Below are 24068 nucleotides of genomic sequence, written 5' to 3' on the forward strand. Positions count from 1 at the left end.
GCATCAGCCAAACAGGAAAACTTATCGGCCGATGCCGATATTTAAAAAATGCCAAATATATATATATTATCGGCCTTGGCGATATATCGGTCGACCACTACTAGGGCTGCACAATTAATCGAATTTCTAATCGCAATTACAATTATGGATACCACAACTATGTAATCATTCAAAGCGGCAATTAATTGTTCAAAGTCCACTTATGTTATTCTGCACGCTTAAGATATGTTTTTATCTTTCTACATGTTATCTTAAGGGTTTTTCCATTGTTTTAGTTTTAGTATAACATTATAATACCATTCAAAAGAAATACATTATTATACTTATAAATGCAGTCATTGTTAAATCGTCGCCTTTTTAAAGTTCAATAATCATATGAGGCTACACTGTAAAAAATTACCTGTAGATTTTATAGTAAAATACTGGCAGCAGGGTTGCCAGCCGATTAATGTAAATTTTACAGTAGCAGAAAAGCACTAAAGGTTTTTCAGTTAGAGTGTTTTCAGCTTATATAAAAATACGGCATGCAGTTGCATCAAACTATGGTATAAACATAATTCAATGTAAATTGTGATAATCGTAATTAATAATCGCAATTACAATTTCAAGGGAATAATCGACAATTATGATTTTTGTCATAATCGTGCAGCCCTAACCACTACTTCTAACACACTGTGAGCCGTCAGTGGCCTTTTTACATTCCCTGACTTCTTAATCTCACACATACAAATCTTGAATGGGACAAGTAGAGAGCTCTGGGGAATTTCACTATTAGACTGAACCGCTAAGCTTACTAAGAATGAAGATGAATATGCATGCGTGTGTGTCTGTGTAAGCATATGTAACAGGATGAAAGGACAATGGCCTCAAGATATTTTCCGGGAGATATTACTGCAAAAAAGTTAAAAGGTTTGTTGACCCAATTATTTTTATATATACAGGTGCATCTCAATAAATTATAATGTCGTGGAAAAGTTCATTTATTTCAGTAATTCAACTCAAATTGTGAAACTCGTGTATTAAATAAATTCAATGCACACAGACTGAAGTAGTTTAAGTCTTTGGTTCTTTTAATTGTGATGATTTTGGCTCACATTTAACAAAAACCCACCAATTCACTATCTCAACACAATTTGAGTTGAATTACTGAAATAAATGAACTTTTCCACGACATTCTAATTTATTGAGATGCACCTGTATAAAGTCAAAAACAAGTGGAATATTCTTCAAAATATCCTCCTTTTGTTAGAAAGTCATACCAGTTTTAAACTACTGTATCCCCCTTAGAAAAGTTATACAAAAAATTTAACAACTGCGAGATCTGAGTTTAAGGGAGTCTGCTTTTCACTGGACAGTTAAACTGTCAACAAAAATGAGAGGTGTAAATACAGCAGCTGAATTACATCCTATTGTTGACAATCCAGTTTTGAAAGTTAAGAGCATCTGGGGGATTTCACATAACTTTAATACAAAAGACAATTCATAGAGCGCAACAAAACACATTAAAGAAATATGTAAGATGGCAAATCAAACGGAAGATTTGCACAGGGCGAAAGACCCGTGTTCTTCTTAGAATGGGATTTTGCTGTCATACTTCTACACTGGATGCCTCAGTTTCCACATGCAGTATAGAAGACTGTCTCCACCACCCCATATGCATTCAAAGCCAAGCACTCAAAGGAGAATTTTCAAAAAGCTGTTGGGATAATAAATAAATATGAGTAATAAAATATAACAGATGGATTTATCTCAACAAAACGTTTCTGGAACATTATTTTTGGATCTATATAAGCAGCTGTTTTATTTGATGATCTAAACACAACAAAAAGTGTTCACTCTGAACAAGAAGAGAATTCTTCATGTCCCAATTTTATACTTGTATAACAGTGAACAGCAGCCTGTGGAGTCATTCCATTTTCAATTCAGTTGTTAAGTCAAGTGCGTGGAATGCAGAGCAACGGAAGCTGAATTAGAGTACTGTTCTGATTTTTATTTACTGTACTAGAGTTGTGTAAGAGTTCATAGAAGTAGGTTTAAATTAGAAAACATTTCCTTATGCTTCTTATTTCCCAGACACAGAAGACAGTTAATTAAAATACCCTGTTGTTTCCTTCTTTTTGTTCTCATGTATTTTCTCTCACCAAGCCTTCCACAGACACACATTCTCAAACACACCTCACTGCCCTTGTTCTCAGGTGTATAACGTGTATAGAGTCAGCTATAATCAGTTCACCAACCAGACCAACCACATATTTCCTCTGTTTACTACGGGATATTGCACTTACACAACCGTCATTTTTTACACTCTCTTAACACTGTCATGAGATGAGGCCCTTGCACACTGTACATTACGCAGGCTCCTGTGTATCGCTTCTCTTACAGGCATCCAAAAGTGCTTCTACAGCACACTCGACTGTTACACATTAGCCATGAAGTTGTTCCATGGGTTTACTTTAAATCTTGCTCTGCAGAGCTTTTGTTTGTTTGGAAACTTGATAAATTGCACCGGCAGATCACAACACCGCCAGCTGCACAGTAGACTGATGTCCTTGAATGCAAAGTTTGTCATGAGTTTGCTGTCCCGCCACATGATTCAAATCAAACTGCAGCCGCATAAAGTCTGTGTCAACACCAAACAAGGTGAACATGCTGCCCTCTGTGGGAATGACTACAAACATGTCCAAACAGGCATGTGGGTATAAACAAATCCACATATACTGAATGAATGCACTCTGACATGCCATTGGATTATGATATTTACTAGCCCCACCAAAACTAGACTGTCAGGAGAAAGTAAGTACTGCCTCAGGCTCTTCAGCCCTTTCAAAGTGAGTTGAAAGACCTGAGTGGACAAGCCCACATTAGGACTAATTATTCCCCTGTGATCAGTCAGGAAGGGACAGGTGGGACATTTCTTTAGTTAAGGAAACAGAAAAAGATTTTAAAAATCAGTCACATGATATACAATAACATTATTAATATTCAAATATAGTGCTTGCTCAGTTGAGCTTTATGACCAGTCTTAACATTCCCACTGCATTTTTAACAGCAAGCTAAAGTGAAAAGACAAGTCTAGTCTTTCTTCTCACTAAAGGGCATGACACTTGAGTGAACAGTGTCTTAGGTCACAGAGCACTGAGTTAATAATAAAACACACTTCCCCTCTTTCTTGGCCCCGCTTCCCTGCAGCAACCCTGAACATGCTTGTGACCGCTGCACCAGAAACCGTGCTTAGTCAACCACGACCCTGCTTTGAAGTTAGCACACACTTCCTGCAGGTTTCAAGAAAATCCAGCCTTTTAGGATCTGAGAATGAAGGAGGAAAACTAAGGAGGTCACAAATGATGCAACGGTCAGGATGAGCTTACTAAACAGGAAAGTCTTTTCCCTACAGTCTATTTTTTTCCCTCCAGTTTTGACAAGCGGGTCTAGCAAAATCTCAAATGAATCTGCTTGGTGGGATTTTTGAAAGATTCTCACTTCCTTCACTCAAAAGCACCCCGCCTTCCTTCTGTCTCCGCTCTGGTTTCCAGCCAAATGTATGAAAATTGCTTTCAGAAACCTTGGCATGCTTTTGTTTTGAATGGGAAACAGTTCAGGGCAATCCATACGTGTCTATCATTCGCTAGCAACTGTGCTTTTTTAATATAGTGATGCCTGAGAAAAGAGCAGTAGAGCAGGGGGGAGACACCAGCCATCTATCTGTAACGGAGCATCACACGTGGGGGATAGTGTTCTGCACCGCTCCACTACACACAAGGGTTTCTCAGGTGGCCGAATCTCCCCTGCAAACACCCCCTAAAATTGCCTTAATGCCTCATTTCACAGATAGAGATCTTAATAGCCTCAACAAAACTACTACAACAGCTCGCTCGCAAACTGGAAGTATCAGCCACATGAATGACATGGTTTGTAATGATACACTAGCCATGCTCAAGCAGTACACGATTCAGCAGTGTGAGTTTTCCTGCAGATATTAAAGGGATAGTTTAGTCAAAAAGTAAAATTCTGTCATTATTACGTCCCTCTCATGTTGTATGACTTAGCTACTTCATTCTGTGGTTAAAAAAAACACACTTCGTGGTTACTTCGTTTGGAATGACTTACGAAGTAAGTAAATAAGAGAATTTTCATTTTTGGAAATAAATAAATCCAAATTTATACATATGCACTACAGCTTAACTGCTACCACATAGAATACAAATGTCTAGACATGACAGATCTATGGCACCTGCTAAAATTTTGCAGTGGTCAACCAGGCCTCTAGCTGATCTATTTCCAAATATGCATGAAATCATAATTCCACAAGAACCGTTACCAGCTTGAGGCAACATAAGAGCCACCTGTAGAGCGAATCAGTACCTGCTCTAAACACCAACCCAAACACAGCACATTTTGAATGCCATCATCAGTCTCACTGACCTTGCAGATCTTGCTCTCCTCTGCCTCTCTGCTGCTGCGTGCCAAAGTTGTGGCTGGAGCTGGGACCAAGCTTGACCTCCTATCATGGATCTCCGTCTTGAGTGACAGCTGACAGGAGAGCAAAGAAGATTCCGTGACTCTGAGCTCCGAGCTCCTGGGTGTCAGTCCATGTGCCATGCTGCTTCTCTCAGGGTTGGGGATGGGCAGTGCAGTGTGGATGGGTTTGGACCCCACAGCCGGCTGCCGGAGTTTCGATGCAATGCCAACTACCGGCATAGTCCCTCAGAGTGCAAGTCGCAGAGAGAAATAAGGAGGGGAAAAAAGTGGAGGAGTTGTCTCTCGTGGCTTTCTCCCACAAGTGAGAGAGAGAGAGAGAGAGAGAGAGAGAGACGAGAGCCCTGTGTCTGCTCTTGACGTCTCGCAGGGACTGTAAGAGGTGGGAGGGGTGCGAATGGTCTCTTAGAGAGTGCTGCTAGCGGGAGAGAGCACGGACACGCTCATTCTGTTGCCGACAGCGTGTGCTGCTCTCAGTAACTGAGAAGGCTCCTCCACTACACATTCTCCCCTCCTCCTCTCTCTCTTCCACTCCTCCTCTGACAGAGCGCCACTACAAAACCAAACAGCTCTCGGGGCGTGAACTTCCCTGGAAGGTAACCACCAGTCTGCTCTCCTCACTGCCTGATTACCCAGACCTGAGTCTCTCTCATATGCACACACATGGATCTAACTCTCTGGTTCCTCCTCTGTCATTTGAAGAGCATTCCACAACAGCGCGTCACACTCCAACTGTCAAAACAGTCTCTCGGTAACCCAGCTCAGATCGGTGGACATAGACACCTCACACTGGCTGCAGCTGGAACAACTGAATCCTGTGATGAAAGAATGAGGGCAAAAAGAACACTCCAAAGACAGGGGAAACGTTTGAGGTTGTTTGGAGTGAAAGTAAGTCTGTATATATGTGACGGCCAACACAAACAGATGTTAGAGAAAGTCTACTCTCTTTAATCCCGGAAACAATCCACACTAAAGTTGTTTGTCTAGTTCCCTGGATTTAGCTGCCAAACTCCAATTCGCTGTGTCTAGCTTCCTTTTTTTGTGCTGTCAACTTTACTTTCACTCTCATCTCATCTATCATCCCCACCCAGTTCATGGAAATAGTTGGTGAAGAATCAGAAAGACAGGAAGGCTCGGAGACAGTGGACTGACAACAGAATTTGTGTTAGACTGTTTGCATAGCATTTGTGGCGGGTGAAGAGGAGAATCTGACAGTGGCGCTGACAGCACTGGCACCGACCTCCCTGCTAATTCATGTCAAATAAATAATCAGGGCATTTTCTTGTGTTTAGCCCAGGAGATATGATTCATTTCACATGAACAGAGGACAAACAAATCATTGCCCATGATCACTGAACAGTCTGTCATTTTGTACCTGGCAAAATGCCTGCATACATGGATTTTCAACTGTGGTGTGAAACTGAGCAGCCCTTGATGTATTAAAGACTTTATTAAGTGGGCAAAATATGACATGTACCATGGTTTTTAACAGCCGTTAGCCCGGTGTGAGACTTGAAAGGGAGTGAAAGTTTTATATGGAAAGAGCCCATCTGGTTCAGTTTAAAAGCAGGGATGTGTGGAGAAACAGCAAGGATTTCCACCACATCAGAGCACTTTAACACTGCAACGTCCAGTTCCTAAGCCTACTCTGAGCACCTAAAGTTTATTTAATACCTCAAGGGATAGACTCAACACTCACAAAACTAAGCCTATGTGTATGTCTGTTTGATATATTTAGAATCAAGTGCATTAATGAGATGATGAACATGTTCCTCCTTCATTAACATCATATTTTACTGTAGAGTGCAATCCAACGATTCTGCAAAGCAATGAATGACACCTATACCTTCAATCTGAGAAAATGATATACAATTATATATTGAAAGAAACTGCTGTGATTTACTCAGAGGATCATATGTTACTGAACGCTCCAGGCAGGAGGTCGAATTCAACACAACAGAAAAGCCGGAATTTAATTTTCATGTCTTCCTTGCAGAGTTCACCAAGCTACTCTGGAAAAGCACTGCTGAATGCTGTACTTCCAGCAACCTGTGTTTTCCGAACGCACTGCGGTGATGCTGAGCTAAAAGTCTGCCTTGGAGAAGCCAAAGTCAACAGGAGCAGAGTAACCACCAGGTTCAGTTCCATCTGAGCTCGGTAGGTCATGACTAGTGCGCTGTTCAGACATTCAACAGCATTTCTCCACATCAGAGCCCATACTCTTAGCGAGCTGGTTATGCGGGACAAAGATCATAAAACATGATGAGGATTTTGATGGGAATGACAGCAATATTGTGCTGTTCAGACATTCAACAGCATTTCTCCACATCAGAGCCCATACTCTTAGCGAGCTGGTTATGCGGGGACAAAGATCATAAAACATGATGAGGATTTTGATGGGAATGACAGCAATATTGTTGTTGATGCCGCAGGGCAATGATGGTAATCATAGAGTTCGCTCCCTCTGGCTTGTCTAGTGAGGCACAGTTGACAACTGTGGCCTGTACCTCTGAAGTACCATAATTCCTACAACTAACAATGCATCTTATGAGATTGGGCATGGGCAATGCTCCTTGGAAGAGGCTAGGAGCCCTGACAAGAGCTAAATTTACAGCCTCAATCTCTATTTCTGAATGTGGGCTTAGCAGAGTTGCTCCATTCTAGGTGGCCTCCAAAGCCACAGTGGAGTATCTTGTGGCAGGGAAAAAGGGCATTCCAACAGGACCGGGGGAAGGGGTGGGCTGAGGGAGAAACTTCAAGATTTTCGGGTTGGGGGAGAATTATGGAAGACCCAAAAGCCACAGCCCAAGAGAGGAAATAGGAACTCAGCATCTCAAGACTCAAACCTCCTGGCCAAGCATCATAGTGTGTGATTAAGTCAACTTTGACTGCTTTCACGAAATAGCCTGGAAGGAAATCTGCTGCTGTGTTTGCTGAGATACTCTCTTTTCTTTATGTCTGATAAAAGCAGGGCAGCATTATACAGTGAGCCCAAGCACGCATTGGGAAATCTCCAGCTGACTTGCTCCCGGTTGCCACATTCATCCATGAATCGGAATATCATGAGAGGCCTGAGGCTTTGCACTGACAGGTTGCAGAAAAATAAATACCAGGCAGAACCAAAGCAGTGGTTCCTGATTATACGGAACATCCCTGCGTGGGACCTGACGTCAGAGAGTGGCCTGCGCTCCCTGTGAAAACAAGCAGAGAGGGAGAGACGGGCAGAAAGAGAGACTGAAAAAAAGAACGAGAGAGGGGTTGACCCTCTTGCATCCCCTCTGGACCCTCCCCTGTCAAAACAAATCCCTTGAGAGGCTGATAGTCACGCACCTGGTCCCCACCACAAGCACATGCTTATCTCGCCTCTGCATAAAGGATGGCATGGAAAAGAAAACACAGACACAGGGTGCTGGAGTCATGGATTCCTACTCCCCAGTCAACCTTTGACGCCCTCCATGGGCTCTCACCCTCTACCTGATGGGCCACAGGCTCCAGAGATAAGCTTTATATGGCACTATGATGGTATTCATTTTTCATCATTAGCATCAGAAGAGTGCTTCTTAAGATTCTCTTACCATGCTAATCCTCAAGAAGACTTCTAGTCTGGAGTGAATCATAGAGTATCAAGACATGACAAGGGTTAGAGGTGATGGAAGTACATCTATTCAATATATTATTTGTCGTTTCCTCTTCGTATTGAAGTCTTGAGCCCTTAAGGCCTCCCTGATGGAGACAAGTAGTGAAACAGATTGAAACAATTAATTTTAGTGGGAGCAATTGCGCTCCATTTCGGATTCAAAGGGGTCGGAACAAATGGAATGTGAACTATCCTTTTTCAGACAGCCAAACTTATAAACACGCATTTAGCAAAAACGTCAAAGAAATTCCAGCTGCCCGGAGAACATGTTTGGAGCGGGTGGCTTGGCCACAGCCCAAAAAGGAGTGGGTGGAAACAACACTACATTGAATCAAAGCCGCATCCTGCTTCCCAGCAGGAAATCTTCTACTTTCACCCAGAAACAGTGCTGCCACTTTTCTACTTAGTGGTCAACTTCGTCTACAACAATGAAACCTCAAAACCTGCTAAGTAATCAAGGGTCAATGACATATAACCATGTATTTGATAAAGAAAAATCTATTTAAAAAACTGGTATAACACCTGTGCCAAAATCTCACCAATGAACTCTTTGCAATTATGTTGGTTTCATGTAGCTTGAAACACTTTTATGCCATATTAAAGAAAAGCTTAAATTTATATTTTGATCATTTTAAAGAGAAAAATATTCATGTTAAATAATTTTCTTATACATGTGAATATACACATCTTAGTCACTACTAAAAATAATGTAAAGCAAATCTTTTTCTAAGAAACCACACTGGTGCAATCATTCTTTTAACAAGGTTGCATTCCTCATTATAATTTCATGACTGTTGTATCCCCTTGCCACTAATTTTACCATAAAATATCAAATTGACTATACTCAGGTCATTGTAAATTATGTAAGAAATAAGTGCAAGGTAATATAAGAAAGCAGTGCAAACCTTACTCCTGATTCTGTGCAATTTTTTTAGATAACAACTATGGTCTTCCCCTGTCAGTCCACATGTCTTGCTCTCTCCCTCTCTTTATTTCTTGTGCAAGATTTGGTCTCTTTCGAAACATTTTACAGCTGGTTTTGATCAAACTCAAGCAGGGAATCAATGCCTTACCATTCAGAACAATAAGCAAAAGGCAGGTATTTACAGTAACTACAAATGTGCCTATTGTGGCCTAAAAATAACATGAAAGGGAGGTCAGCCATCAATCCGAACAAGAGGAAGAGGCCACCACAACACTGGGCTCAGTCCCAACTAAAGATCCCAGCAGAATAACACTAACATGGACAAGCACAATAGTAGATCAGTGAACACTCAGCTGCCCAGGAGTCAGCAGTAATGTAGCCAAGGTCAGAATAACAAACACAGACAAACTGTTAAAGGTCCAGCCCTCTGTGAGACTGACTGAGAGATTATTGGGTCCAGAAATGTGCACACCAGACATTGTGAAAATTAGATGGAAATGAAAACAACTGATTAGTTGGATCACAAGAGCATTATGAATTACAATGTTTAATCTTCATTATCCTAACCAATATTCACACAGTGGCTTCAACTTAGAATCTAAAGGTCAATGGAAAATGCCTTTTTTATTAGAAATAAACATTACTTACTTAAATTACAAACATTACTTACTTAATTACAAACATTATAATGTTGGGCAATTCTAATGAAAACTATATAGAAAAATTAGCTATATAAATAAAAATACATTGATACTGTAGATCATTCAGAGAGAGCAGACAGGTTCCTGTAATGCTACTCTGAGCCTCAATATCAAACCTTAACATATTGCATCCACACACACACAGCTGGCTCATCAGTAAATAGTCTAGTCCAGGGGTGTCCAAACTACGGCCCGCGGGCCAAATGCGGCCCGTGGATGAATTTTAAGCGGCCCGCAGCTGTCTTAATAGTCTATGTTATATATGGCCCCCCAAGCATAATTTACAAAATAGGCCTATGCAGTTTCAAAATGTCAACACAAGATGGCAGCACTACATTTTAGACCAGATGTAGCAGTAAAACGCGAGTGATATCAATTTCTGAATACTTTCCGTACCCACTGTATATATAATAAAATAAATAATAAAAAAATAACCTTAAATAACATAATAAATACAAATAAAAATAAAAAGAATATACATCTGCTTCAAAACACAACTGTGGATTAAAAAAACTGTAAAAAACAAAAACAAACTAGGCTAATTTATCAACTATACAACAATAACAACATAAAACAATAAATAAATACATTATTTTATAACTAAAATAAACAGCTGATTTATTTTAGTTATAAAATAAAATGTGTCCATCTAGAATTAATGCTATTTACATTTAGACAACTTAAAGGTAAGGTAGTAAAAACAGCCTGTTTAATCAAATACAGCCATTTAAAACTATAGTTACTTTGAACTGTTTCTGGTGCAAGAATTCTTATTAGTATGCTTTAATGGGGGGGAAAATGCTACGAATAGAAAGGGCCTCTGATACATGACATGTCTATAAATTTTGGAGCCTCCAAGTTGTGTTTAGAGCACACTCTCCCCCTATGTAAACAGGTCTGTTGCATCTGTTCTTATTTTAAACATTCTTTTATACTAGAGCGGCCCTCCTCTCCCCCCAGCTTCATTATAGTGTTTGCTGTGGTTATCAGCATGTGTGCCTTGTAAATAGCACTCAGTCTCACAGTTTCTCCATGCGATAAACATACAGTGCTGTCACCTGTGGCTGCATCTCCTGCTCATTACAGATCGCTCATAACACTGGAGCTGTGCTCCCAGAGAGAGAGTTTCTGATTAAAGGCTCGGGAAATGAGCCCGCACTCCTGTGGTACTCCGCTATCAGTTCCTTGCACCGGCCTCAGCTCCGCAGCACCAGATGTGGAGACACTGGGTCATTACTGGAGGCCTCCCATGTGGTGCGTGCTAACTGTCTTCCAGCTCATTACTCCAAACACTCACTGCTCTACACCGGGGTGTTTGGCTCGTCTGGAAACTTAATCTTGATGAGTTTGCGGTTTCTGAGCCCAGTCTGCACACTGACCACTTCAGGACTACGAGAGGCTGGTCTAAGCCTTAGACGGTACACCCACAGACGTTTAAGAATCAAGTGATGTGTACCCTGTTGAAAAAAAAAGCCTAAAGAAGCCTGTTCCTGCCAGGCTTCTTAACCAGTTAAACATCAAAGAATGTGCTGGTCGACCAGTTGTAGCAGCTAAATTTTGCTGGTGAACAGCATGGCTTAAGGTTCAGGAATCAGACTACCAGAAAGCCAACACTAACCAGTAGAAACAAGCTTTTCTTTGAGACATGTATCTTAAGATGTACATCATCATGCTCTCAGGCTTATATACAATTTCAGATTACATTTTTAAATCATTTTTTTATTCAATGGAAATATCAGGTAGTACTGGATATTTATTTGTTTTATTATTAAATATTTCAATATTACCTTCTGCAAATCCTCCATTTTTATGACTGTTGGTAATTTTGTTTTGACATTTTTATTGAATTTTTAATATTTCTATGTAGCTTTATGCTTTATTCTTATTTAGTTTTAACTTTAATAAATTTAGTACTTCTACCTAAACTTATTTCAATTAGTTGTCAAGAGAACAATTCTATTTTTTAAAGTTTTCATCTAATATCCAGATTTTATTAAATTTTTATTGCAATTACTAAAAGGGGCCATCTGAGGTTTAGCGAATGATATGAAGATTGAGTGGATGTGAGAAACACCATGTGATTACAGAGGCATAAAACTTGTTAATGCCAACTAGTGGCTGATTTCTTTCAAATTTCTCACAGACCTTTAGGACCATAAGTTGAACATGCCCACCGAGTTTCGTTCTGATCGGCCTTCGTTAACCTTGTCTAATAGGTGCTTAAACTTCATTGGCCAATGGAAACCATGTTTTTTGAGAAACGCGAATGTCCTCATAGACCCTTGTGGCACTTTGGATACTGCATAACAATTTTCAAGTCAACTGGACAAATGGTTGCATAGATATAGCAGTTTTTATGTTTTTCCCCTCTTGTAGCGCCACCAAGTGGCCAAGCTCCACAGTTTTAGTAAAAATGGTCCTGCCCCTTTTGAACGTTTTCAACATTTTTTTTTTTTTTTGGTAATTATTTATTTTCACTGTCCAGAGAATCTTTCTGCACTGGCATGGTTACGATCGGGCAAAAAACCTAGGACTAGTTCGCAAAAGTAGGTTTTGGTCAAAATTCAAAATGGCAGAAAAATTTGCATACCGGAAATGATATCGGAGATTTTATTTAATTTTAGGATTTCAATGATGTAAGACACTACAGTAGAGGTCTGCAAGCCTGTCGAGTCCCGATGGGGCCCGACACACTGAGTCTATTCGGGCCGGGCCCGGGCCATTTTTTTTATTTTTTATTTTTTTTACAGATCGGGCTCGGATCGGACTCTGGCTCATTTAGCTTCTCTCCTTTTATTGTGCCCATATACGTGCAGAGCACACATAGACTACCGGATGAAATATTGTTATATTGATTATATTATAAATATTATACATCGCCTACGCAATACGCAACGCATATACGCATGCATTAGCATACAGGTGACAGTTGACCAGGCAGAGCATCAGGGAGAAGTGGGGAGTTACTAAAGTTCCCAATGCTTTGTGAAAAGCTGCATTTTGGATCATCCATGCATTTGATGATGATCCTGACTCGCCATCTCCTCATTGGATGCACCTTTAGAGAGAAATGCATCTTTAGGGATTTTATAATGAAAGAATTTTTGTTTTTGATTTGAATTATTTCGTTTTTAAGTAGTAATTCAAAGCTTCAAAAAAAAAAAAGCAGAAAGCACATCCGGGTTTTTTTCCTTTATTTTATAAAAGCACGTTTTGTTCATATTGTGAGTGCAGACAAATAAAAGTAGACCCTTTACAGTTCCAAGCAATGTATTACTCTTACCTTTATGAGCAAAAATGATGGCGTATTTTGAAATGTTTCCAATGCAAGTGATCACGCTGGCACCTCCATGTCCTGTAAAGCGCGCTTCAGCTTCCACAATCCGCACAAACGATTGGATATGCGTAAGAGCACATTTATCTAGATTAAGTGTTTAACTAATATTGTGGAGCCGTTTTATAACTATAGATTTAATTTTAGACAAGTCGTGATGATTTGAGAAGGCTAAATTTATCAAACATAGGCTATGATCAACTCACTGTCTGCCGCTGGCCGCTTGGTCGTTACTTTAAAAAACAAAAACTTACATTTAACGAATAAAAAATGCTCCAAATGTTTTTCTAAATTAACTTAATAAAATAACGAAACAAAATACAAAATACAATAAAAAAAAATACAAAATACAATCAAAAAAAGATGGGCTCGGGCCGAGAATTCTGATAAACTGTCGGACAAGGGCCGGGCTAGGGCCGAGATTTTAGGCCCGTGCAGGCCTCTACATTAGAGTCTACGACAAATGGTCTAGGAGTTAGCTGTGGTGCCCCCTATTGGTCGATTTGGGTGTGTCATTGGACCAGAGTAGTAGTCTATGGATTCTAAAATCAGATGGCCACCTTCTGTCTAAATAGGCAGTTTGTAGCCAGAATTAGAAAAAGCAAATGGGTTGTTCAATACAGAGCTTATCCCTTGTGACAAACATATCACACAGCTTCCTGTTTGTCTTCAACAAATTTGGGCAGGTGCTGTCCTACAGCACTAGAGGAACATCATACAAACGTTTTCCCCCATCAGCTGTGATACAAACAGCCTCAGGTTGGCATAGCCAGAAGACCAACTACATACAATATGAGCATATAAAAGACGTTATATGTGTATATATAATGGAAGTGCTGATATTCATCTGCAGAGTGAATTATCCCTCTTCACTCCGTCCCTCATTAACAGATAGGTGTAAGAGGTTGTAGAGTCAGCACTTTGTCCCATGTATGTGAGCATGCTGAAAGCTTAATGGGGCTTTGCCCACACCGCTTGTGCAGATCAGAGCCTCGCATGTGTTTGAGCAGAGAGCACGACTCTTTCATCTGCAGCAGTGTGTTTATGATGGGCCTCTGCTCTGTGTAATCATCAGCTCTGAGAGACTCAATCCGCTCCTTCCTCGAAAAACTTAAAATGCCCAAGTGGCTGCGATGCGAGAAGAAAGGCCCCTCTAATGGATTCTGACTCATTAGCAACGAGATACTGTATTTACATCATGTGCATTATCCTCTATTACTAATCACCCACGCACACAGATCACTGCTTTGAAGAAATCTTCTCCGCTAAAGCTATTCAAACGTCAGATTCACTAAGATTAGGGGACTTTTTTTCTTTTGAACTTCTTTGGAAAGACATTTTAGCGCAGAGGCAGAGGGCAAATTTAGCTCGGTGACTGATGTTAGAGAGACAGTTAGGCCTGAACCACACACTACATAACAGGATTGGGCAAAATTCAGAATCAAAGAACTGGCTTTCTTTTAAATTATAAGTATGAATTTGGATTGTATTGAACCTTACTGAATAAGAACTCATAAGATCTAATAAAAAAGAATCATAAGATCTAATAAAAAAGGAAAAGATGGGTACACACAAGTGCATTCTGGTTTTCTACCTGCATATAAGGCATATAAACCTTCAAATTTCAAAACTTTTAAAATTGTATTTATTTTATTATTTATTTTTTTATATAAAACTTTCAAAATAGATTTTGTCAAATCAACATTCAGCATTTTTGTTTTTACTTTCTAACTTCACCAGTACATTTTAACTGCATTTCCACACATTCAAATTCAAATTACAATTCTGTTTGTGACCTCAATTCAAATTCAATTACAAAGCAGTGTTATTTTAGTATTGTTCATATACTATTATGGTAGTTATTACTTTGAATTAGGTTTTATTTGTATACTGTATCTTCAGTTTTCATTTTCATTTTAGTTTAAGTTTTAAGCAATATTGTTATGTGCATTTGTCATGTTTTTAAAATATTTTTATATAGCGTCAATTTATTTTTATTTTAGTTTTAATTTGAAGCTTCAAACTTCAAAAACATTTTTTTTTAAAAATATATTTCAGTTAATTTTTAAGGAAGCAGTACTAATTTTAAGTTTAAGTTTTTTTACGTTGTTTTCTTCTAATATTTATATCCCATTATATTTCAGCTTTATTTCTATTTCCTGATTTTTTTTAACAGTTTGTTTTAACAATAACAACATTGCCATTCTCAACTCATTTCTGAATGATGCACAACCCTGCAGTAGTAACCCTGCAACTAAATTTACCCAACTTGCTCCTCAAAATAAAATGATGTCATGACAATATAAAAAAGACCGTTTTGAGTATTGCCATCTACAGCACTCCATGCTAATATGATGATATAAATGAAATGATGCGTGAAATCAAGCTTGTGTACTCTAGCTTGTAACAGTTGCCTTAGTATATTTGGATAAAGAATGTTTCAGGCCTTCCTCTCAAAAAAGCCATCACAAAGTTGTTCATCATTATTTGTGCACACATGTAGTCAGTTTAGACCATGAAACAACCATATATACATTTAGAAATGAACCCCATGGTAATTCAAAGACTAATATGAGCGATGGAGGACTTCCATACAATTTCTAGAAACTAGAATAAAATTACTTATTTTGATACAAAGTGGACCTTTGCTATCACAGAAGTACTGTAAGTATAATAATCAATATCCAGGTCTACAGTCTATTAATCTCACAGCCAATAACATCTGGCTTTCGCTTGCCAAATGCTCTGAATCTAATAGTTTAAGCAGAGAGTTTCGGAGCCTGTTTGCTTAACTCTTGGAACCGTGTATATTCCAGGACATGATTACATGAGATGCTGTGTTTTCTAACACTGAATGTATTGTGTTTGGCCAGGAAGCAGGTCCGGCCTCTGGAAGAGCGTCTAGCACTGTGTTAGGTTTGGCACGACAGTCTCACCCTTGTCAGCATATTCAGATTGTCTTGAGTTCCCACTCCCATTCTCCCCTTACACATGTACTCGTACACTTGAACAAACTCTTTTGCCTGGGCTAGTCCCAAACTCATGGGTGAGATTAACAGGATGTAAACTATTGTGACAATCTTATCAGACCTTGACTCGCATCCAAAAGGCAAGAACAACAGCGCGTTTTGGATTAAGGGGTCCGCAGGTAATAAATCACAATCTGCTTAGACGTGTCAAACAGATAAAGCCATTAGAAGCAATAATACCCATAGCACCCAGTTTTAAGAACGTGCCCACCGTGTTGTTGTTGTTGTTACAGGGCCCCGTTACAATTTCTAAGTCGGATTGCCACAGCCAAGCTGTGGCCTGGGAGACTCTGGGTTAAACTTCAGGAACCATGTGGCTAAGTAGTGTGGTGCTTAGAGGTGAAAGCACTCACTACATTTCTCTTCATTATGGCCTGCTGACGAAAACCAAATGGGAAGCTAGAACCGGCAGGAAGCCAGGGCGCGTGGTGCCAAATGAAGGGCCTGAGCGGGGAAAAGGGTATGGCATTGCCAGAGCATAAACAGCGGTGCTAATCTGTGCCATGTTTGCCTTATAAATGACCCAGCTCTTCATCATTCATGGGTGGGCACTGGCGTGTGGGGAGAGGCCTATAAAAGGCCTGAGAGAGGATGAGGGCCATCTAATCCTGAGAGTACTTGTGCAGCGTGGCCCCTAGCGAGAAACTGGTGGGGGCCCGTAGCAGTTCAGTGGAACATAAGGACTGGAATTACAAAGGAAAAAATTATTTTGATTTGATTAATCCCTCTTATTTAAAAAAGGTTGTGGTGAGGCACTTATCATGGAAGTGAACAAGGATAATTTATGAAGGATTTAAAAGCAAATCTTTAAAAGCAAAGTTCTTAATAAACTTCAGGGCTCGCAAAATCCAAAATTCCTTCCTTGATTTGCGTTGTTCACAAGCTTGTAGGGGTAAAACGGATCATAGTTGATCGTTTGCATGTGTTTCTAAGTTTTGCTAATTTAACATTCAAGTGTTTTAAACCATTCACGCGCATTCGGAGCTGTGCACACTCATTCAAAGCGCGCACAGAGAGCCGTGTTTCAGACAATGCGCGTACACTAAGAAATGTGCAGCATTTTGTCGGAGAAATATTAAAAGGACACCTTTTCATTTATAATTTATCTTAAATCTCATTTTGTTAAAAAAGATCGTTTGCATGTGTTTCTAAGTTTTGCTAATTTAACATTCAAGTGTTTTAAACCATTCACGCGCATTCGGAGCTGTGCACACTCATTCAAAGCGCGCACAGAGAGCCGTGTTTCAGACAATGCGCGTACACAGAATTGATTCCTCTTTAGCATATCCTTGGATCTGAATGAACACATACACAAAATTATCTCAAAATAACTGTCTCGGCAAGTATTCTCATAAACACAGTCGGTTATGTCTTAAGTGAACGTAAACAGTGGTGAAAGAAATCTCAAGTGCATCATTATATTGGATCCGTGTACTAGTTTTTGCTGTGGTATCAAAGAAGTATTCTGTTATTTAAATAATAAAGAACCATATTTTTTTTGCTCTTCTGCAAAATGATCCGATCTGTTACTCAAAATCTGATATGATAATGCAATATGATCCGAACTGTGGGTTTTGTGATCCGTTGCACCCCTACTCTCTTGACTTGTTAATTTGAAGAAAAAAAGTGATCACTGAAGTTTTTAATCATGCTGATTTGTCCGCAGGGAAGTTCAACCGATGTCTTTTTTTTATTATTATTCGGCTACTTAAATTCATTTTTGGGCTACCAAAATCTGAAAAATGTCTGCCCGTAGGGCTACCAGCGATTTAGAAATTTTGCAAGCCCTGAACTTTGTTAGAACTGTAATGTTGTTTTCATCATTTTCAGGGTTAATATCGTTAAATAAAACTATTATATATGGTTGCCCAGTAGTGCACAACACAACAAAATCTCCACAACACAACGAAATTGCCACAACACAGCAAAATCACCACAACACATTGCGCATAGGACTAATTTCGCTGTATTGTGGCTTTTTTTCATTGTGTTGTGCTCATTTTGTTGTGTTGCGACTTGTTACTATTGTGTTTTGCTAATTTTTCTGTGGCATCGTGAGTTGAGTGAATCGTTACATCCCTATATGCTACTAGTTTTTGCTGTGGTATCAAAGAAGTATTCTGTTATTTAAATAATAAAGAACCATATTTGTTTTGCTCATCTGCAAAATGATCTGATCTGTTACTCAAAATCTGATATGATAATGCAATATGATCCGAACTGTGGGTTTTGTGATCCGTTGCACCCCTACTCTCTTGACTTGTTAATTTGAAGAAAAAAAGTGATCACTGAAGTTTTTAATCATGCTGATTTGTCCGCAGTTCAGCCGATGTCTTTTTTTAATTTTTTATTCTGTTGTTTTCATCATTTTCAGGGTTAATATCGTTAAATAAAACTATTATATATGGTTGCCCAGTAGTGCACAACACAACAAAATCTCCACAACACAACGAAATTGCCACAACACAGCAAAATCACCACAACACATTGCGCATAGGACTAATTTCGCTGTATTGTGGCTTGTTTCCATTGTGTTGTGCTCATTTTGTTGTGTTGTGGCTTGTTTCCATTGTGTTGAGCTAATTCCACTGTGTTGCGTCTTGTTTCCGTTGTGTTGTAAAATGGTAAAACTTGCAAAATGTAAAAATAAAAGCTTATTCAAAATTCATTAATAAAAACAAAATATTAAAATAGAACAGTTTAGGTGTTACATTGTCATGGCATGGAATGGAATAAAATGAAATTGGATATTTTGCACAGAAAAGGGTTAGTAAACTTTTTTTTTAAACTAAAATCATGTAGCCTAAACATGTTGTTTACTTCTTGTGGCGATATTTTTGAATATTTTACTATTTATGGATTGGCCCTGTTTGCTCCACTGTAAATGTCATTTTTTTAAGAACCAATTTTTTTAACAGTCGCAAATAATTTTTGTAGTAATCTCAACATTATGCCAGAATTGCTTTCAATTGAGCTTAACTAGCACTGAAGTCAAAATATTCCTTTAACTGTGAGATTGTTTGGAACAATAAAATCTATTGATATGTGATTATCATGTCAGAAAAAGGTTCCTCTACATTCAAAAAAAGCCTTCCGAAGGAGATTGAGTCATGCACATTGGGTTGACATCGCATTTGTCAGCCTGATTCAGTTTTTCCACACAACAACTAACATTTTCTTATTATGCAGAGCTTTCCTGCTGTTTGTTTACATCAGTGCGGTGCGTAACACTGTGCGAGGTGATTGATACTAGAAAAGCTTGGCTGGAGGAGAACAATCAGTTTTGTCTGTGTCTTCAAAAGAGCCGATGCATGCATTATCTCAACATCACAGAATACTCGGTCCGGCATGCAATTTGTAAAGTGCTTTCATCCAATGAGGAAAATTAGTCTGTCTGCAGGTCTAGACACAAGGTGATTGATCGAGTCAGATAATTTCTCAAACACGTCACGGCGTTCCCGCAGATTTAGGGTTTTCTCTTTCTACATCAGCTCATCAACCTCCCGTCGTTTTAAACAAACCAGAATGTTCCCGGTTTCATTTTCTTGGCCTCAACAAAAGCCCGGTAAGTAATTAGTCCCACTTTTGGGCTTTTCTTACTTATCTGGAAGGAATGTGGTAGAACTCGCTTCACATGTTTGGCTTCACTGATACGGTGGCTCCAGCAATGTTCTCCACTCAGCAACCCGGGCCAAATCAGTTGTGCCCCTTGTATTGTACCCGCTTATTCAAAGACAGAGACGTCATGTTTTGTTCTTGATAAAAAGGTAGGCAAGATGCTTAAATATCTTTTGCAAAAGCCACACTGTTTTCTATTAAGATTTACAGGCTCTGTCATAAGGCTGCGAATCCTTATTGGACTCGGTCTGTGAGCATAATGCCTCTGCTCTGCTGTGATATGATTTTCAACCCAAACAAATACTGTCATGGCACATGTCAAGCCAGCATACACAAAATGCTACAGACAAAGAGAGAGACAGCTAGCTTACAGTTCAGGCCAAAATTGAGCCAAAGCAGGACCTTCTGACCAAATGATGCTGTAAGAATGAATTCATACAGTTGTTAAAATCACATTGTGATGCCTCATGCCTGTGCTCTGGACTGAATTAACAAGAGACCTGTCAAATACAGATGTTTTAAAAATGTATCACTTGACAAATGACAAATTATGCTTCTTTGCAGCAAATGCATTATGCCCCCTTTTAGTTATTGCACTGTATCCCCATGAATAGGGATGCACAATATATCACTATAATATCAGTTATCAGTGCATATTAGATGCATATCAACCAATATTGGTTATTCAATTGTGCATGCTCATTTTTTGCCCATTTTAATTTTGGATTACCTTGTTTAGAGCTCAAAGTTATTCTTTAATAACACTAATAATTTTATAAAACTGCTTAATGTACGGAGAAGAGAACAAAATCAATATGTCAAAATCAATACAAATCTACCTATCTATAACTCACTGACTTCTGTCTTCACTGAACCACTAGAGAGAGAGAGAGAGAGAGAAAGAGGAGAAAGAAAGAAAGAAAGACAGAAAGAAAGAAAGAAAGAAAGAAAGAGAATTCATTTCATCTCAGAGGATCCTATTTGATAACAATTCTTAATTGATCATTGAAATGACCACAGGTACAGTCTCCCCCGAGCAACCAGTTTAAACAAATTGCTGAAGGGTACAATATAGTGATAGTGGTATCAAACTAGTTTAACCACAAACGTGTATACCCCTAATACACTATCAGAAATAAAGCAGTATATACAGTACATACTACAAAATGCATATTCAAATGCATATACATGCCAGAGATATGTGAACACCCACTTCTAATTACTGGCTTTGACTATTTCAGCAACACTGATGACTAACAGGTGCATAACTTTGGGAAATACTCTGATCGCTCATCTGTGAAATTGCCACAAATATACAAGAAATCTCAGTTTTTCTTAATCTATTTTGAGCACTGCATACTCAGATAAAAAAAAAGGAAAATTAAAAATGTAACATCAGCTTCATTCAGAAAAAGAATGCGGGGCTGCAAAAAAAAAAAGTACTGTATATAAAAAAGCCATGTATTGATGTTATATGAACAATTTTTATATACCACAGAAAAGCTGCACAGCCAAGTGCAAATGACAGAATAACACAAATACACTTACATGCACAAAACAACAAAAAGCCATGAATAAATCAGCTAAATATGGCTTGCAGAAAACCTCAAAAACAGTAAATGCAGGGTGAGAGAGAAGCCATAATTAGATCCACGTAATGATTTTCCTCAGACGTTTGTAGTGTTCCTTCTTTTTATTTCTTTTAACCCAGAGCAACATTCTCTGCACACCCACTTAAACATGAGGTCAGTGGGGAGCTCGGGCTTGGCCAGGCCTCATCAGTGGGAAAGAGCTTCTCTCAGCTTAATACCACTGGAGATGCTGAACAGGAGCATGGAGAAATACACTCGGCAGGCAGCTAATAGCAGAGGGGGGAAACACTTTTGGCAAATACTAGCGAGATGCTCCACTGAATGTTTGCACAAATGGGACTGCACATACTAATTATGGTAACGGAGTGCACTTAAAGGCTGACGTATGGACAAACTGTTTTGGTTAGCTGGCATGGACGAAAGACCGAATTCGTGAGGTTCCAGGACCAAGCCAAGGCTGCGTATCCCTTCTGGTGGTAGAAATTTTATAGGCCTCATGGCCGACGTGATGAGCAGTACGTGGGAATCTCACGAAACCTTTCAAGAACATGTCAAGGTCATATCAAAAACCAAAAGAAAGGAACAATTTTAAGAAAAAAAGCATATTTTAAGATCAACATGATGCTTTGTGAAGTTATTTATATTACAATTAAGCTATATGCATATGTACATCCAGTTATATATACATAAAATTTATTTTATTATCGTAAAAATACCATTGCAGCTAGATATCTGCCAAAGCACTTTTAAACTATGCTGGTTTAAAACAAAACAAAACAAAAAACAAAACAAAGATCTATTTTCTGTTATCTTCTGTTCCTATAATTAAGATTATATCTTTATCTGTTTCAAAATACAATATTGAACATCACACAAAAATCAGGGGGTCAATTAATCACCTATAACAAATAAAATAAAATGAAGTTAATAATAAAAATTTGGAGTACTGTCAGTCCTGTGTCTTGTGTTTTGTTCCCCACGTGTTCCATGTCCCAGTTTTCCCATGTTGATTGTGTTAATTTGGTTCCAGGTGTGTATCGTGATTTCCTTGATTAGTTTCCATGTGTATTTAAGTCCTGTGTTTCCTGAGTCCTACGTGTGTCTTCCTAGATGTCAATAAAAACTGTGGATTATGATACTCCTGCGTTCCTCGCTCCTCACCGTAGGTACATCGTGACAGAAGACAGCACCATAAACAGTAAGCGGTGCGCCTACTCTCCGTGTTTTTGTTTTCCGTGTTTTCCCCCTGCAATTATGGTGATTGCTACACACTTCATTGCCCTAGCCCGTAGAGATCTCCCCTTCGTCGAGTATGCCTGGGAGTTCTGTGGGCTCGCCGCGGCGACGGCATTGGATGACGCCACCATCAACTCTCTGTTCTGGCACGGGGCCAATTACCATTGCCCCGTGAACCTCCCAGACACTACGGGACTAAGCTGGAGGGAAGGGATCCTCCGGTGTCTGGAGAGCGTCTGGCCCGAGCCAGAACCAGCCTGCCGGCCACGCCGATGTCAAGCCCGTCGGTCGGTTCACTCTCAAGCCCTCAGCTAACGGCTGCACAATCCTTAACCCCAAATCAAGGAAGGAATTTAAGGAGGAAGCGACTGTTGGCTCGAGCCCATGAATCCGCTCCATTGTCGGCTCCAGCCCCTGAGTCCGCTCCAGTGTCGGCTCCAGCCCCTGAGTCCGCACCAGTGTCGGCTCCAGCCCCTGATCTCGCTCCAGTGTGGGCTCCAGCCCCCGAATCCAGCCCAAAGAGGGCTCCTGTTCCTGAGTTTAGCCCACGGTGTTCCATGTCCCAGTTTTCCCATGTTGATTGTTAATTTGGTTCCAGGTGTGTCTCGTGATTTCCTTGATTAGTTTCCATGTGTATTTAAGTCCTGTGTTTCCTGAGTCCTGCGTGCTGTCTTGAACGTCGATCCCATGTCCTACGTGTGTCTTCCTAGATGTCAATAAAGACAGTGGATTATGATACTCCTGCGTTCTCCTCGTTCCTCGCTCCTTGTTCCTCACCGTAGGCACATCGTGACAAGTACACCTACATAACAAATAATAATATAAAAATAAAGTAAAATAAAATAAAATGAATGAATGAACGAGCTTTAATAATTCAAAAAACTTTTTTCTTAAAAATGTAAATGGCCTTGACAGGTTTTGTGAAATTCACCAATATAGGAGCAGCAGACTGTAATGTCAACACATAAGGATAGTGTTCCACTGCAACCAAAGGTTATGTTATCGAGTCAAAGTGTGACAGATACACTGCTAATTTGCTTGAATGATACTGATATCCCTTCCATGGCATGTATCAGACAGCAGTATCAAGACAAATGCTAATCTAATCATTTTGGGGCTCCAAACACAGCTGGGTATCTGCAGAAGTACAGATAACAACTGTTCTAAACACGAACGCCTGTGACTATTCCAGGCACTGAACTTTAAGGCATCATGTCTGCTTGTAAAACGCTGCAGTGCAACAAGAGTGTCTGCGTTGGCCTGTAGAGTACATCTAAAATTGGCACTGACATGCTCGGAGAAGAAGACTTTTCCTCTGCGGGCCTCCGATGATCCAGCATAAATGAACAGAGACTGTGTGGGCTATAGATCTGAAGGGAAGACTTGTATAGCAGGAAACCCAGTGGACTATTTCTCTCACAGCAGCATTGTGTAAGCTTGTCCCTTTGCTCCCTCTGGTTGAAATTCCTTTGACTGCATAGGAATAACGAATAGAAAGACTGACGAAAAGTTCTCCTATG

The 24068-nt window shown here is 39.6% G+C and overlaps 1 protein-coding gene across 2 annotated transcripts in view; it reads right to left on the minus strand.

The window, feature by feature from the left end:
• The window catches only part of LOC107755908 (neuron navigator 3), a 165953-nt gene extending 161021 nt beyond the window's left edge, over positions 1 to 4932 (minus strand). For both annotated transcript variants that reach the window (XM_016572867.1, XM_016572866.1), the window contains exon 1: positions 4423 to 4932. In XM_016572867.1, the coding sequence (XP_016428353.1) occupies positions 4423 to 4698 (276 nt within the window). In that variant the 5' untranslated portion in view covers positions 4699 to 4932. The remainder of the gene's footprint in view (positions 1 to 4422) is intronic.
• Between the last annotated feature and the right edge of the window lie 19136 nt (positions 4933 to 24068).

The sequence above is a fragment of the Sinocyclocheilus rhinocerous genome, unplaced genomic scaffold (assembly GCF_001515625.1).
Source record: "Sinocyclocheilus rhinocerous isolate Xijiao unplaced genomic scaffold, SAMN03320098_v1.1 scaffold412, whole genome shotgun sequence".
Lineage (NCBI taxonomy): Eukaryota > Metazoa > Chordata > Actinopteri > Cypriniformes > Cyprinidae > Sinocyclocheilus > Sinocyclocheilus rhinocerous.